Here is a 17404-nt window from a genome sequence, read left to right as displayed (position 1 = left end):
TCTCCTTGTGGCCTGGACATCTTCCTTTGTCTGTGGTAAGGCCGGACTCCCCAGCCCTGTCTTCCCCTCCACCCTGCCCCTGACTTACCTAACTCTTCCCAGGGCCTTTCCATGCAGAGTGCCTGTGTCTGGGCCCCAGGTCACAGCAGATACCCCAAGTCTTCTGAAACACTGTGGGAAAGGCCCCTGGTTTTGTCAGAGCAGGTCCTGGAGCCTGAAGCATCCAGCACCAGTTTCTCTAGTTGTTTCTTCATTCATTCATTTGTTCAAGAAGCACTTTCTTAGCACCGATAATAATCATAATAAAAGTGAAATAATTATTATGTGCTGACCCTAGGTCAGGCCTGTGTTAGGGTGGTGTGGGCCCAGGACACTGAAGTCATCTTTGGTTCTCTTTGTCACTTCTGCCTGAATACACTCCTCCGCATATGTTATTCTGCAACTTTATGTGTTCAGCAAAGGCTTGTTAAGCACTTCATGTGCCTGTGCAGCCTCAAAGGTAGACAAAACACATTCCTGGCCCTCTGGGTGCTCATGGTGCAAGAAGGGAGCAGATGAGCCAATCTGCCATGACACAACAATGTGTTAATTACCTAGGGTCCTTTAGCATAAGTGCAGGGGTGTGGAGGGGATCCTGGACCCATTCTGGGTGAAAAGAGAAGGCTTCTCAGAAGAGATGACATTTGAACTGAGTCAAGGATGGAGGGGGTGTTGCACGTAGAGCAACCAGACAGGCAAAGGCCTGTAGTTACTTAGGGAATTGTGGATGTGGGTGGAAAGGGGAAAATAGGAACAGAGAACAGGTAGGATAAAATAGAAATTAATTCAAAAGATGGTGGGATTTAAAATCAACCGTATTGACAATTACACTAAGTATAAATGGAGTTAAAATTTCAATCCAAAGGTAGAGATTGTCAGATTGATGCAAATGAAAAAGCAAGACTTAATTGAATGCTATCTACAGGGCCTGGACTATAAATATAAAGACACAGATAGGTTAAAAGTAAAAGGAAAGAAAAATGTGCACCCTGCAAGAACTCATCATAGCATTTCAGAATTATAAAGAGGGAGGTGGGAGCTGAGACGGTTAAGCTCCCTGGTGGATCATCTGGCTGCATCGTTGAGGGTTGGGCCTGGGACCTCGGCCAAGAAATCTGAAGTTCTGCTCCCTTTTCCAGAAGTAAGAGAAGCCCTCTCATCCCAGGAACCAAAGTGGTCTTCAAAGAACTGAATATTTTGATTCCCAATACCACCCCTCTTTCTTCAAAAAACCCCACAGCCACAGTCCTTCCCTCAGATGGGCAACACCACCTCTGTCCCTGGGGTGTTTCAGAACCATCCGGGATTAGTTGTGAGAGTGAGGTTCACTCTTTGGAATGACTCTCCGAGAAGCTTTGAAGCTTCTCATCTCAGTTTCTCTGCCCTCAGCTCCCACAGGCAGCTGGTAATAGCCCCTGTGTGTGGAAACCAGCTGTGGGAACCCTTGGGGCCCTGTGTGCTTAGGGCAGATGAGGAGTGCCCTAGCCACCCTTGAACACCAGAGTTGGCAGAAACAGTGTCCCCTGCTCAGCCACATGGTTATTAGGGTGAGTAAATGGATAAGAAGGCTGTTGGATAGGTAGAAAGATAGATAGATGGATGGATGGACGGGCGGATGGATGGATGGATGGATGGATGGATGGATGGATGGATGTGTGTGTAGATGGACAAATGGATAGACAGACAATAGGTAGGTGGATGGATGGATAGACTGATAGATGGATAAGTGGGTGGATGGATGGATGGGTGGATGTGTATGTGGATGAATGGGTAGATGAGTGGGTGTGTATGTAGATGGGTGAGTAGATAGAAGATGGACGGATGGATGGATGGGTGGATGGAGGATGGATGAATGGGTAGATGGGTATGTGTGTGTAGTTGTGTGGATAGAGATATGGATGGGTAGATGGAGTATGGGTGGATGGGTGTGTGAGTATATAGATAAATGGATGGGTAGATGGAGGATGGATGGTTGGATATGTATGTAGATGGATGGAGGGATAGATGGAGGATGGGTGGATGGGTCTATTGGTGGATGTGTATGTAGATGGGAGGATAGGTATATTGATGGATGGGTAGATGGAGGATGGATGGGTGGATGGATATGAATGGGCGGTTGGATAGGTATGTATGCAAACGGATGAATGGGTAGATGGGTGGGTATGTATGTAGATGGGTGGACGGGTGGATGGGTGTGTATGTAGTTGGATGGGTGGGTAGATAGAAGATGGATGATGGATGGGTAGATGGAGGATGGATGAATGGGTAGATGGGAATGTGTGTGTAGATGTATGGATGGGGAGATGGATGAGTAGATGGAGTATGGGTGGATGGGTGAGTGAGTATATAGATAAATGAATGGGTAGATGGAGGATGGATGGATGGGTAGAGTAGATGGATGGATGGGTAGATGGAGGATGGATGGGTGGGTATGTATGTAGATGAATGGATGGGTAGATGGAGGATGGATGGATGGGTGGAATAGATGGATAGATGGGTTGATGGAGGATGGATGGATGGGTCTATTGGTGGGTGTGTATGTAGATGGATGGGTAGGTAGATGGAGGATGGATGGCAGGTGGATGGATGAATGGGTGGGGATGGGTGTGTATGTAAATAGATGAATGGGTAGATGGGTGGATGTGTATGTAGATGAGTGGATGGGTAGATGGAGGATGGATGGGTGGTTGGATGGATGGATGGATGGAAGGGGGCATGGGTAGATGGATTTGCCCTTCTAAGCAAGGAGGCTTCCCTCAACTCCCTTAAAGCTTCACCTTGGGATGGCAGTTTTCCCAGATCTAGCAGAGGAGCAGCTCCCTTGGAATGTAGCTTCATGCCCCTTCCCCAGTCTGGTAGAGCTGGATTTAGAGGGAGGTGGGAAGAGAATGGCCTGGGGAGATGTAGGAGGGGACTGGAACCATTCTGGAAAGTCTTGAGCCAGGCCCCCTAGGAACTTTTGCTTTCTCCTTTTTCCTACTTCCTTCCTCTCTAAATCTTTTATTTTTGGTTTCCAAACAGAAAAAAACATACCAGTGCATCAAGTGCCAGATGACCTTCGAGAACGAGAGAGAGATCCAAATCCATGTTGCCAACCACATGATTGGTAAGAGAGCATTTCCTCCCAGCCATGCTGGAGCTACTCTTTGCGGTTTGAAATTTGCGGTTCCAATCATCATTTTACTGGCTTCTAGGCCAAAGGACAGAGTCACTGTTGCTGTTTCTGAGACATTGCACATGGGAGTGAAAATGTCAGAATGGGAGCCCTTTCTCCATATGAGCCTTCTTGTCGCAGCTCCACTCACATTACAATCAAACTTTTGACAATCTCTTCCATTTTCCAGCATAAATTTCCCTCCATTTCTGAAACAAAGTGCTTTCCAGTTGTCAAGCACTCAGGAGCAATTACGCTTCAATTTTGTGTGTCATGACATTGAATAGATTTAACTGTTCACATTTCCCCACTCAACATGGTGAATTCCTCAGGCACATTGTCAAAACAGAACGCTTACAAAGTTATTTCGGTACTTTTCCCATTCCTGTTCAAGTGGTTTTGGACTTTGGAAAATTCAGCCTCTCTAGAAGGGCAGCTTGCAAAGTTCTGTAGAGTTCACACACTTGGCACGAGAGACCCGGGAAACTGTGAAGTCCCCTTTACCTTGGATGGGTGGATGTGGTCTCCTTGGCAGCTAGGGGTGCCCTCATTGTAGGGGAGGGCACAGCTGGATGTTCTGATGGGCATGGAGGTTCTAAGGGAAGGGGCTGGCCTGGGATGGGCTGGGGCCTGGGAGAGCTTCCAGAAGTCTGGTACCCTGGGTCTTCGTTGGATATGTGATCACTTTCTCCAAGACTCTGTAGTTTGAGCAGTAAAGTTGCAGCCATGGGTTGAACTTCATCTTTTTGTTAATATTTTATTTTTTATTTTAGATGGAGCCTCACTGTCTCGCCCAGGCTGGAGTGCAGTGGCGCAATCTTTGCTCACTGCAACCTCTGCCGCCTGGGTTCAAGTGATTCTCCTGCCTCAGCATCCCAAGTAGTTAGGATTACAGGCACCTGCCACTGCACCTGGCTAATTTTTGTAGATTTTAGTAGAGAGGGGGTTCACCATCTTGGCCAGGCTGGTCTTAAACTCCTGACCTCATGATCCACCCACCTTGGCCTCCCAAAGTGCTGGGATTACAGGCGTGAGCCACCACGCCTGGCCTGAACTTCATCTTTACTTCATCTCTATTTTTCTTCTTCTAGCATGTTTTCATTGTTGTCTTAACAACTGTGCCATCAGAGTACTGGTTTACAAAACCCTTTACTGCGTACATTTAGAAAACCTGTCATAAGTGAGCAGCTTAATGAATTTTCATGAACTAAACACACTTGTGTAACCCACACACAGATCAAGAAACAGACTATTTCTAGCATCTCAGAAGCTTCCCTCTTGGCCTCCTTCAGGCCCTCCCCTACCACCAACAGGTCATCATGATGCTGATGTCTAATAATATAGGTTGGTTTTGCCTGATTTGTACTTTATGGAAATGAAATCACAGTTTCTACCCGTTTGCACCTGACACCTTTCACTTTTCACATTATTGCCTCTAGTTGGAGATCATGCCTCTCATTGGTTGTAATAATCTGTCACAGGAGCATGCCAGCCACCATTTATCTGTTTGATTCTTGATGGGCCCATTCTGAAATACTGCTGGCACATTCATGGATATGTCTTCTTTTGTTTTTTTTTTTTGTTTGTTTTTTTTTTTTTTTTTTGGTGACAGAATCTCACTCTGTTACCCAGGCTGGAGTGCAGTGGTGCGATTTCTGCTCACTGCAACCTCTGCCTCCCGGAGGTTCAAGCGATTCTCCTGCCTCAGCCTCCCAGGCAGCTGGGACTTCAGGCATATGGCATCGCCGCTGGCTAATTTTTTTGTATTTTTAGTAGAGACTTGGTTTTGCTATGTTGGCCAGGCTGGTCTCAAACTCCTGACCTCAAGTGATCTGCCCATCTCGGCCTCCCAAATTTCTGGGATTACAGGCATGAGTCACTGCACCCGGCCCCATGTACGTGTCTACTGATGAACATATGTATGTGATTTTATTGTGATTATAGGAATATATAGATACTATATTTTGTGTTTATATATAATATATAATATAGTGTTATATACTATATTCTTTATACATGTAAATATGTATATAAAATGGGAATACAGGATTTGGATGGACTTGCTTAGTCACAGGTTAAATGATGTTCACCTTTAGTATACACTGACAAATACATTTCTGAAGTGGTTGTATGAACTTACGCCCCCACCAGTGGTATATGACAGTTTCAGTTTGCTCCAAATTTGTACAGTCGTCAAGATTTTGTTTAAGGTTTGCATTGCAAAGGCCGTTCTTTAGTGAAGGTGCTCTCAGGGCAGGTATGGGTCCCCTAGTCCCTACCTAGCCACAGCATTGGCCATGCTCATGCCCATTATCCCAGTCCCCCTGACCCCCAACCTATCTGACAGCCTCTGCCCCCAGTGCCTTGGAGCCAGTCTCCTGCAGCCACTGATTCCCACTCGTGTGTGTGGTGGGACTCACCTGGCGGAGAGTGGGGAGGAGGGGCCCGGGAAGAGCAGGTGGGGGCCCTGGGAGCTTGGCCTGACAGGGAGATTGGTGGCTTCTTAACTTCTCCGTCTGAAAGGCCCCTGCTGAAGGATAAGAAGGAGCACTCCCCTGTCAGTCACTGGCTGCTGAGAGTCCTTTCACAGAGTGTCAGAGAGGTGAAGATGAAGATATCTCAAAATGTTTGCTTTTGTAGCAGGTGTTAATGCGTGTTCTTGTTTGTAAGCATGAAGGGCGCAAGCCTGGCTAATTGGACCGCAGTGATTTCCAAGGTGTTTCTGCCCCCTCCCTCCTCTCTTCCACCTTGCCTTTTGTGCAAAGCCTGGAAGCTATGTGTCCTCAGGTGCAAGGTGAGGGGTTTGCTCTTAACTAGAGTTTCGGGAAACACAAAAGGAGGGTTTGAGGGGCATTTGGGTCTGTGTGTGAGCTGCGGGCTGGGCTTCCGAGGGAAGGCGCCTTGGCTGGGGGCTGGACAGGTCTCCTTGCCCATTCCTGCCCTGACCTGGAGCCCAGGAATGTGGGAGTTGGGGGCGTGGAGAGTAGGCAGCAGGGAGTGCTTGATTGGTCCCCGAGCGGAGATTCCAGTTCACTGCGACATGGAACCCCAGGTGAGCCAGACCTCTGGCGGCTGGGCAGTCCCTCTCACTCTAACCTGTGCTCCCTACCTGCCTGCCCTCCCCAAGTCTCATCAACCCAATCTACCAGAGGACCTTGACTGAGGACCTGTGGCATGCTGAGAGTTGCAGCGGTCTCTGTGGGTGATGGGGGTACAGGGGACACGGTCTCTGCCTCAGAGATCATCCCATAAAAGACACTGCACGTACCATGCAGCAAAGAGGTCACATTGGCTAAGGATGCCAACAGCTGCTACTGACTCAGCCTTTCTACGCACCAGGCACTTTACATGGGCACTAGTTCCCCATCTGACAGATGAGGAACCCGGGGCTTAGAGAGGTTACGTGACTCACCCAAGTCCTTCCAGCCGGAGTCATGGAGGCAGGGTCTGAACCACAGCTAGGGTCCCTCCATTGTGTTTGGAGCCCCTGCCAGGGCCTGTGGTGGGAGAGACCTCAGGGTTCCCTCTCCAGGGGAAGGCTGATGGGCATGCAGGTAAGTGCAGTGCAGTGGTGTAGGTGCTCCCAAAACAGGGCCCCCTGGGTGTTGAAGGATGAAGAGGGGGGACGTTGCCTTCAGAGGGAGGACTGAACATCAGGAGGAGGCTCTGGAGCAGTGCGTTGCTGCCAGGCTGCGAGGGTGGTGAGCCACTGCCTATAGGAGGATGGGGGGTGAGCAGAGCAGGTGAGTCTGGGGGGCCGTAGGTGCCTGGCCTGGCCAGGATGGAGACATTGTGGGGAGTGACAGTGGGGAGGGGGTTGGGGTGAGCCACGGAGCACCCCTGATACCAAGTGGAGGGGTTAGGGTTTGGCCTTCACCCCATAGGCCAGGGTCCAACTTTGGGGGCCCCTTGGCTATGATTTATTAGGCTTCTCTTGAAAAACCACAAGAGGTGGCAGCCAGGGCTTCACATTCCCGCAATCATCATTCCCACCTGGCGTGACTTAGCAGCAGCAGCAGTTTCCTGTAGGCAAGGCGTGCATTCCCAGGCATCATGGTCTTGCGCATTTAAGTCTCCAGCCTGGTCCCTGTGGGTACCTGAGTTTAAACCTTGGACTGAAGCGCTAGGGAGCCATTGAAGGTTTTGGAGCAGGGTGTAGCCTGGCCTGAGCCTTAGGAGATGAATCTGGCTGCAGTGTTGAGAAGGAACCAGTTGGGAAGAGAATGAAGACCCACCTGGTGTGGTCCTGGGGTAAGGGAACAAGGCAGGGGGAGAAGAGAAGGAGTTGATGGAACTTAGATGTGGCTTGTGCTGTGAGTCTGGCCGGCCCTGGTGGCTTGGAAAGGCTGCTGGGGGAATGGTGAGAGGCAGGCACAGCAGGCCTGCTTTGGGGCTGGCTCTGCAATCCCAGTAAATCTGTTGGGGCCCAGTGTCCCTGTGGATGGCTTCTCCTGCTAAATGGTCCGAGCCCAGAGTGGCCGCCCTGCCGCTGACAGGGGTAAAAGTCCCCCTTAGTGGCACCAGGGGGACTTGGTGGGTAGAAGTGGTCCTGTTCAGCTCTGCAGCCTTCTCATAAACTCAGGGCACTTGGGGGTCTGAGGCAGGCCTCTCCTGGGACCCAGACTGCTGGAGAGCTCCCCTGGGGGGCGGTAAACCGGCCTTTTTATAGCGGGGGCCTCTGCATGGCTCTGGAGCCCAGAGACCCTGGGAGTTACGATGACTCAGGGACATGTCTCCTTGGAAACATTTTCCCAGCACCCCTCTCCCGGCTGCTGCTGGTGGGGAGTGATTGGGATCTGATAGAAAGGCGAGGGTCTTTGGAAACCTTTCAACAGCAGGGTCTCCTTTGAAATCCCCCCTCCCCACGAAGAATGGGGCCCCTTCCCTGGGACTCCCCCAGCTTTTGAAATGGCTTTGACACTCCCTCCCCCAGAAGGCACATGAAAAACATGGAGCAGCCCAGAGCTCTGTGCTGTGGCCTCCTGCCGGGGTGACCCGGCTCTGCCCAGCCACCCTTTCCCCACCTCCCCTTCACCCGCTCCCAGGACTCTGGGAGGATGGCCCCCACCTCTACCGCCCCAGGAAATGGCTCTGCAGGAGGCCCCTGCCTTGGGCTCCCGGGGGGTGCTGCTGAAGGAGAGTGAAGGAGGCTTGTGGGGGGCCTGGCCCAGAGGCAGCTGGCCCCCCCACGGCTGGGAAGGGAGGAGCAGTGCGTCTGCCCACATGTGTTGAACATATATGTACAATGTGTGTACACTGCCCTCCTGGGGCACGTGGCACCTCACCCTGGGGGGCAGAGCCTGAGTCTGGAGACCCCCAGGAAGCCGATTTGCTGGAGAGGCCTTACTTTTAGTTCGTTTTGGGTGGGGATGGCTGGATAAGGGGTCTGAGAACTTGTCCTTGAGATAACAAACTTGTCATGACCCAGGTTGGCCCCAAGGGAGTGACTCAGCCTCTGGGTCCCTGGACGTCCTCACGCAGGGCCTCACAGGCCCCTTGGGGGAGCCCCGGGGAGGGTCAGGGCTGGGAAGGGATGGTCCTCAGGGAGTCTTGTCAGGAACGCTTGCCCTTGCTGTCCTTGGAAAGTGGCTGTGGACTCTCTGGCGGGCAGCCAGGCCAGAGCTAGGCCTGTCCCGGTGGGGCATTAGTCATTCCGGAGGCCTGCTTTTCATGCTCACGCCGGCCCTTTCCCTGGGTGCCTTCAAGGGCTGGGCTCTGCTGTCAGGGGCAAATAAATGGGGAAGGAAGTGGGTGTTTGGAAAATCAACCCCTCCTGCCTCCTGCCCAGGCCCTTAAAGTATCCCCAGTGCCAGCTTCTGTCCTTGTGTGCCCTCTAGTCCACAGCCCTCCCCTGTCACTGTGACAGGACTGGCCCTGGCCCACCTCGAGGGAGGCGTGTGTTTTGTGTGTGTTATGTGTATGTGTGTTATGTGTATGTGTGTGTGTGTGTGTATGTGTGTGTGTATGTGTGTTGTATGTGTATGTGTTGTGTATGTGTGTTTGTGTGTTGTGTGTGTTTGTGTGTGTGTATGTGTATATGTGTTGTGTGTGTATGTGTATGTGTTTGTGTGTTGTGTATGTGTTTGTGTGTGTGTATGTGTGTTGTGTGTGTGTATGTGTTTGTGTGTATGTGTGTTGTGTGTGTATGTGTTTGTGTGTTGTGTATGTGTTTGTGTGTGTGTGTATGTGTGTTGTGTGTGTATGTGTATGTGTTGTGTATGTGTGTGTGTGTTTGTGTGTGTGTGTGTGTGTGTATAAAAAAGAGAGAGAGAGGGAGAGAGGGAGACAGAGAGAAGGTTTTTCTACCTTACAAGTCTTTATGAAGCACATCCCTGGAGATACTTTCAAACTGCCTCGCAGAGCCAGGGCCCACCCGTTCAAGCTGCCATTTGGACCCTGGCCCCGTGCTGAAGGCGCAGCCTGCAGCATTTTGGAGGGGAAGGAATCTCTGGTCCAAGGGGAACAGTCTGGAGTGGAAGTCGGTGTCTTGCCCCAGCTCCAGGGAGATACAAAAAACTCTCAAATAGAACCACAGAGGAAAACCTCATGAACAGGAAAAGAAAAAGGGGTTCCTGTCTCCTTTCTGCCAGGATCACGTGTTGCTGAACCAGGCTGTGTCAGGCTCTTCAATGGTGCTTTTGATTCAGGTAACACCAGACCCAAAACATCTGTCTAACCTTAATATGTGATAAAAATGTCTCCCTCTCCCTCCGGAGATCATGTTTCAGGTTCTGGAACTGTTCTGTCAGAATAACAAGCCTGTACAGCAAGCCTATAATCCAATTCTTTTTTATTCTTTTTTTTTCCTTGCCAAACCCCCAAACTAGGGCATAGTCACTTCCCCTTCAACAGTCTTCCCGGGTGAGAGAACCAGCCCAAAGGACTCGGTTTCCCTGACTTTGAATCCCGTTGGTTCATTTGAGGAAGCTGTTTAGGTCTATGGAGAATCCATCAGTTCTGAATTTTAAAATAGTGGAAGTTTTCTCGTTTTCATGAGTTCCTTTTGTATGCATATGTTTTTTTGTTTGTTTGTTTGTTTGTTTGGGGGGAAGGCTTCTGTCATTGAGGTTGCTTCTAATAGCAACCTCATACCTTCATGTTCAGTAAACACCATTAAAATCCTCGGTGGGCTCTGCGAGGGGCCGCTAACCCAACTCAGGAGATGGTAACCTGCAAGTTCAATGTAACATCACAAGTCTAAGATAAGGGTGCTCAGAGGATGGGCATGTTTCCCAATCTGGGTATTCCAGGAAAAGTTGCTGGAATAGGTTACACCTAATCAGGGTCTCAGAGTATAAGAAGTAAGGTGGGAGAGGAATTCCAGGCAAAGAAACTAGTACAAGCCAATTATAGAGAAAAGAGGTCCATGTAGTATGTAGGGACACTGTAGACAATTCAGTACTGCAACAGAAAAAACTGTGAGGCAGGAGGTGGGTGGATCACAGCACAGGGGATGAGGTAGAGTAGGTGAGAGAAGGTGAGGATATTGGATAGGAGGATATGGGCTGGAGAAACATTTAAGAGACAAAACCAGCAGGATTTGACTATTGAGTGGACATGGGAGGGGGAGAAGTTAGGAAGACTCAAAGGTCTCAGGTGACCAGGTTTTGGGTGACAGGTGGCAGACGATACCTTGCCAGAGGAAGAGCTCTTAGGGAATGGTAAAGAAGACAGTGATGCTAGCAGTGGTTCATGTAGCAGTCCATTCTCACGCTGCTGTAAAGATCTACCCAAGACTGGGTGATTTATAAAAGAAAAAGGTTTAATTGACTCAGCTCTGTAGGGGAAGCCTCAGGAAACTTACAATCATGGTGGAAGGGGAAGCAGGCACGTCTTACGTGGCAACAGGAGAGAGAGGAGAAAGCAAAGGGGGCAGAGCACCTTATGAAACCATCAGATCTTGTGAGAACTCACTCATGAGAACTGCATGGGGGAAACCACCTCCATGATCCAATCACCTTCCTCCCTCGACACATGGGGATTACAGGTCTCCCCCTCCACACACGGGGATTACAATTCTAATCCGAGATGAAATGTGGGTGGAGACACAGAGCTAAACCGTATCAGTCAGTACCATCTAATGAAGCTCACTCAGCACCAGGCCCTTCTTTCCATATCTGCAGGTGTTATCACACTTCATCCTCACAACACCCTGTGAGACTTGCTGTCATTACCTCCTTTTATCCATGGCGAGTTGAGATGTCATATCCAATGTCACTAAGTTTCAGGGTAGGGACCAGAACTCAGCCAGTGTGACTCGGAGCCTGCGCCCTTAACCCCTGCACCTGAAAGCTCATCACGTTTGGTGGGCTTGAGTTTGTGATAATGTGGTCTCGCACAGGATACCCATGGAGATCTGAGTGTTGGTGTCTGGCCAGCAGGGCCCTGTCTGAGGAAGGGGATCCAGGGGCATCAGCATAGATGGTGAGAACATCTGGGAGGAGCCTGGAGAGTGAGGAGTGTGGGGTTGTTGGTGCTGAAGGAGCAATGTTTCCAGGAATATCAGTTGGGTGCAGCATGAAAGGTGCCCTGGGAGGGAGGTTGAAGAGGGTCTATGTGGCTCAGCAACAAGTGGCCATTGTGTCCTGGGTGTGAGCAGGGTCAGTGGCATCAGATCGAAGGGGTCAGGAGGAGATGGGGGACCAGCAGTGTCGATGGACTTTCCGGGTTCCAGGCTGGGAGGGGAGGGAGAGAAGCGGGAGCTGGAAGGCTCCAAAGGTAACAGGAAGTGTTTGCATTTTTAAGAGAGAGAGACCAAAGTGTGTTTCTAGGTTTGGGAGAGAGAGCCAGCAGGGAGGGGAAGAGGAAGGATAGAAGTGAGGGAGATGCTGATGGAGCTGGTCCTGGAGGGGCCGGCACTGGAGCCCTGGCACCATGTTGCTTGAGCCGGCTTATAAGCATGTCCTTCTCTTCTTGCTGTCATGTCACATGGACTTGGTGGCCTGGATTGTTGAACTGACTTTGTTAAGCGTCCTTTAATGTCATTTGACTGCTTGGCAGCAGCTGATACATAGACAATTTCCCTCATACCTGCTTCTGGCTGAGCCTTACTAGAATAACAGTGGACAACAAGGGTCCTGTGGCCAGCGGCCCTAGAGCTTGGTTTCCTCTGTCCTCAGCACCCAGTGGGCTTCAAAGCCTCAGACCTGGCCTTGGATCCTTGGGGCCCAGTGGGGAGAAAGTGGAAGGCCTCCTCTTCTGACTGCAGACCCTGCCTCTGAAGGAGCTGGGATGCCCCTCAATGGCTGTTCAGTCCTGGAAGTGTCCTGCCTGGTGTGATTCCCATCTCACCTATCTGGGGAAACAGGTGGGGAGAAGGGAAGTGATCCCCTGAAGATAAATGGCAAGCTGTGAGCCTGGGTTGCAGTGAGAATTTGACATCACTGATAGGAGCGTTTTCTAAACAGAGAGTCCGATAGGAAGTTACTGGTTCGAATTTATCCTGTAGATTTTTAAGCTTCAACAGTTTGCTCAACCTGCTGCAGGTGTGAATATTAATGGGCAATAGAGTGTGCATGTGTGTGTGCACACACACTGAATGTGGAACTCGACAGTGAAACACAGTGGTTAAGAGCACAGGCTCTGCAGTGAGAGGACTCTGGCTCCAGCTGTGTCTATTCATGCCTAAGTTATGCCATCTTCATATACTGTAGCTCCTCATCTGTAAAATATCTTCATCTTAAGAGTACATAACAGTTTAGGCAGGACCCTTTTGGTGGCAAGTCAGAAATCCAACTCACACTGACTAAAGCATAAACAAATTTACTATTGGTTCATGTAACAGAAAAGTCTAGGGATATATTAGATAGCAGGCGTCAGGCATGGCTGGTTCCAGGGGCTCCAACAAAGTCATTATCAGTTTATTTCTCTCTTATCTCTCAGCTCTGCTTCCCTCTTTGTTGCCTTTGTTCTCAAGTGGGCTCCCCTGGTGCAAGATGGCAACCAGTAGCAGAGAGGGCCATGTGCATCCTCATCTGCAGTGAAGGTCTAGGAGCGAAGCTCACTGGCCTCAGGAGCGTCCTGAAGCTGCCCATGAGCCAATCATTATGGCCAGGGAGGTGGAGCTGGTTGTCTGGTCAGGCTGATGACCCCTGCCCTTCCTGGGGGTCCGCCCCCCAGCAGTGGAAGTAGGAAGGGTATTATTGAAAAGAAGGAGGGCTTTTATTTCCACAAGAAGGGGCAGCACAAACAATGCAACTCACCACACTTACTCGTTGGCACTGTTTGGAGGATTAAATGAGTTAAAATACATGCAAAGGTCCCAGCACACTGCCTGGCACATGTAAGTTCTGAATAAATGGTATCTATCAATATTGTATTAGTGTTATTAGACAATGATGGTGATGATAGAGTCCCTGTTTAGAGAGGAAAAAACTGGCCATGCTAAGCCTATGTCCCAGGTGTCAGCACTCAGCAGCTCAGAGGATGCTCCTAAAGCCTTCCTGGACGAAGAGTGGTCCCCTCTCTCTGCCATGTCAAGACTCCAAGGGGCTGGGCCTGGAGGACAGACCCAGAAGGAGTAGCTCCAATCAAACCGATTTTTCATTTATTCCTTCATTCATTCAGTTTTCTTTTTTTAATTTTTATGGGTACGTAGTAGGTGTATATATTTATGGAGCACATGAGATCTTTCGATACAGGTATGCAATATATAATAATCACATCAGAGAAAATGGGGTATCTATCACCTGAAGCATTTATTTTTTCTTTGTGCTACAAATAATTCAATTATACTCTTTTAGTTACTTTTAAATGTGCAATAAATGATTGTTGACTGTAGTCGCCCTGTTGTGCTATCAAATACTAGATCTTATTGATTCTGTCGAACTATACTTTTGTACCTGGTAACCATCCCCACTTCCCCTCCCTCCCCACTACCCTTCCTAGCATCTGCTGACCATCACTGCACTCTATCTCCATGAGTTCAATTGTTTTAAATTTTAGCTCCCACAAATAAGTGAGAACATGGGACATTTGTCTCTCTGTGCCTGGCTTATTCCACTTAACATAATGTCCTCCAGTTCCAAGTTATTTTTCTTTCTTGAATACCTACTGTGTGCCAGGCACTAAGCATGAATATTGCAGCAAGCAGAGCAATCTTTGCCATTCTGTCCCGGAGCATAGAGTCTGGTGGGAGCAGACGGGTGTTCACTAAGAGAACACGAAGGAGCTCCTGGCTGTGTCCAGTAGTGATGGGTACCACACAGAACAGGGCGGGTCCTGGGTGTGTGTGGGAGCGAGGTGAAAATGGAAGGTGTGCAGCGGTCTCCCTGGAGCTGACTTGCAGGCTGATAGCAAAGTCTTATGAGAGCATTTTTTGTTTCGATCAAGCACGTGGCTGCCCACCGACCTGAACACTTGAACCCAGTGCTCAGCACATCCTTTCCCTGTAGGGAGGGGAGACCGTTTGGGTGGAGCCAGATCATGGCGACAGAGGCCCACGGATCGGCCTGGGGTTAACTGGGTGATGCTCCCGGTGCCTTGAGGAGCCCCTTGGTCAGGCTGCCAGGCCGCTCTTTAGACCTCTGGATTCTGCCTGCTTGCCCCACACAGGGTTGTTTCACCAGCAGATCGGGGACTTCAGGCCTCCCAGTTTGTGACTGCCCCCTGCCCCCACCGTGGGACTGCCTAGCTTGTGTGCCTTTCTGGTCCTCTGGCATCCCTTTGCTCATTCTCTTTCACTTCTCCCTGTTTCCACCCTGCCTTTTTCAACCCACTGTCCCTGGGGGGCTCCAGAACCCTCCTGTCTCAGCCTTCTCCTCTAGGTGTCCAGATTTAGCCACTAAAAATACAGGCTAAGTAAGTTTGAGTTTCAAATAAACGGCCAATACATTTTTAGTCGAAGTATGTCTCCATTCATTTATATGGGACATACTCTACTGAAGCATTATTTCTTATCTGAAATTTGCATTTGCCTGCTGTCCTGTATTTTACCTGGCAACCCTGCACCCTCCCCACCATCCCCATGCCTCAAGCCAGTTAGCTTGGGAAGAATGCTGGTGCTCATTACCACCCCCCCGCCTTTTTTTTTTTTTTTTTTTTTTGGGTGATGGAGTTTCTTTCTTGTTGCCCAGGCTGGAGTGCAATGGCACGATCTCAGCTCATTGCAACCTCTGCCTCTCAGGTTCAAGTGATTCTCTAGCCTCCCGAGTAACTGAGATTACAGGCATGGGTCACCACACGTGGACAATTTTTGTAATATTAGTAGAGATGGGATTTCACCATGTTGGCCAGGCTGGTCTTGAACTCCTGACCTCAGGTGATCCACCCGCTTCGGCCTCCCAAATCTAGATCTCTGCCAAATACAATATAGTCTTGATTACTATAGCTATAGAATAAGTCTTGGAATTGAATAAGCTGATTCCTTGTTTATTGATTGTCTTTTTCAAAATTGTTGCTATCTAGCTCTTTTTGCCTTTCTATATATATCTTAGAATAATCTTGTCTATATCTACAAAAATTCTTGCTGTAATTTTGACTGGAATCATGTTAAATGTGTATATTGATTTGGGGAGAAATGACATCTTGACTGTCTTGCGTCTTCTAATCCATTAACATGGTATGTCTCTCCATTTATTTAGATCTGTGATTTCTTTCATCTTTTTATTTTTAGTTTTCAACATCCTAATTTGGTACAGATTTTGGTAGATTTATCTAATTATTTTAATTTTTTGAGCAATTATAAATGGTATTGCATTTTTAATTTCAGTGTTCATGTGTTTATTGCTAGTACATAGAAATACAGCTGGTTTTTGAAGTTCATTTTTAAAAATATTGCTTGACTTTGCACAACTTAGTTGTAGGAATTTTTCTGCAGATTCTATGGGATTTTCAGCATAGACAATCATGCCATTAATAAATAGGGACAGTTTTATTTATTTCTTAACTATCTGTATGCCTTTTATTTCCTTTTCTTGCCTTCTTGCCCTGGCTAGACCTACTGGCACTATGCTAAGAGTAGAGAGAGTGGGTATGTTTGCCTTATTTCTGATCTTAAGGGGGACAACATTCAGTCTTCTACTATTAAGTAAAATAACAGCTATAGGTTTTCTTTGTAGATAATCTTTATCAAGTTGAGGAATTCCCCTTCTATCTAAGGGTTTATTTATTTATTTATTATACCATGAATGGGTGTTGGATTTTGTCAAATGTCTGGAGTTTTTGTCTTTTTTTTTTTTTTTTTTGTACCTAATGTGAGACCATGCAATTTTTTAAGTCCATTAATATGGTGGATTCTATTGACCAGTTTTCAAATATTGAGTAAGCCTTGCATCATTGATATGTATATCTCATTTGGTCTTGGTGTATACTTCTTTTTATATATTGCTAAATGCTATTTGCTTATACTTTGTCAGGGATTTTTGTATCTGTATTTATGAGGGATATTGGTCTGAAGTTTTATTCTTGTCCTGTCTTTGACTGGGGTTTTGGTATAGGACAATATTAACTTACTGAAATAAACTGGGAAGTGCCCTTTCCTCTTCTGTTTTCCGAAAGATATTATATAATGAAGGCCTCAGAACAAAAAATTAGCAAGTGAGAAAAGAACATTAAACAATGATAAAGGAGTCAATCTACCAAGAAAATCTTAAATATGTATGCACCAAACAACAGAACTGCAAAATATGCTAAGCAAAAGCTAATAGAGCTGACAGGAGAAAGAGCCATATCCACAATTATAGTAGGAAACTTCAGAACCTTTCTCTCAATGACTGATAGGACAACTAGGCAGAAAATCAGAAAAGATACAGAAGATCTCAAAATCACTGACCAACAGGATCTAATAGACATTTATAGAACACTCCACCCAACAATAACAGAATGCACATTTTTTTTCAAGTGTGCAGAGAACAAATACCAAGACAGATCATATCATGGGTCATAAAACAAATGTCAACATATTTAAAATAACTGAAATCATACATAGTGTTTTTTCCTATCACAATGGAACCAAACTAGAAACTAGTAATAGAAAGGTAGGAAAACCTCCAAACGATAGAAACTATATAACGTACCTCTAAATAATCATGGGTCAAAGAGGAAGCTCACGGGAATTTTTTAATACACTGAACTGAACAAAAAATAAAATACAACATGTCAAAATTTGTGAGACACAGCTAAGTAAAGGCTAAGAGTGAAATGTGTAGCAATAAATGCTTAGTAAAGAGAAAAAGTCTCAAATCATTAATTAAGCTTCCACCTCAAAGATCT

At 47.8% G+C, this 17404-nt stretch overlaps 1 protein-coding gene across 12 annotated transcripts in view; it reads left to right on the top strand.

Moving 5' to 3' along the window:
* ZNF423 (zinc finger protein 423) overlaps positions 1 to 17404 on the top strand; it is a 364477-nt gene that overhangs the window by 225629 nt on the left and 121444 nt on the right. For all 12 annotated transcript variants that reach the window (XM_005591872.4, XM_065537122.1, XM_065537121.2 and 9 more), the window contains one exon: positions 3061 to 3145. In XM_005591872.4, coding sequence (XP_005591929.1) covers positions 3061 to 3145 — 85 coding nt within the window. The remainder of the gene's footprint in view (positions 1 to 3060; positions 3146 to 17404) is intronic.

Source organism: Macaca fascicularis, chromosome 20 (genome assembly GCF_037993035.2).
Source record: "Macaca fascicularis isolate 582-1 chromosome 20, T2T-MFA8v1.1".
NCBI lineage: Eukaryota > Metazoa > Chordata > Mammalia > Primates > Cercopithecidae > Macaca > Macaca fascicularis.
Note: the sequence above shows the minus strand (reverse complement) of the source record. Positions and strands in the feature narration are given on the sequence as shown.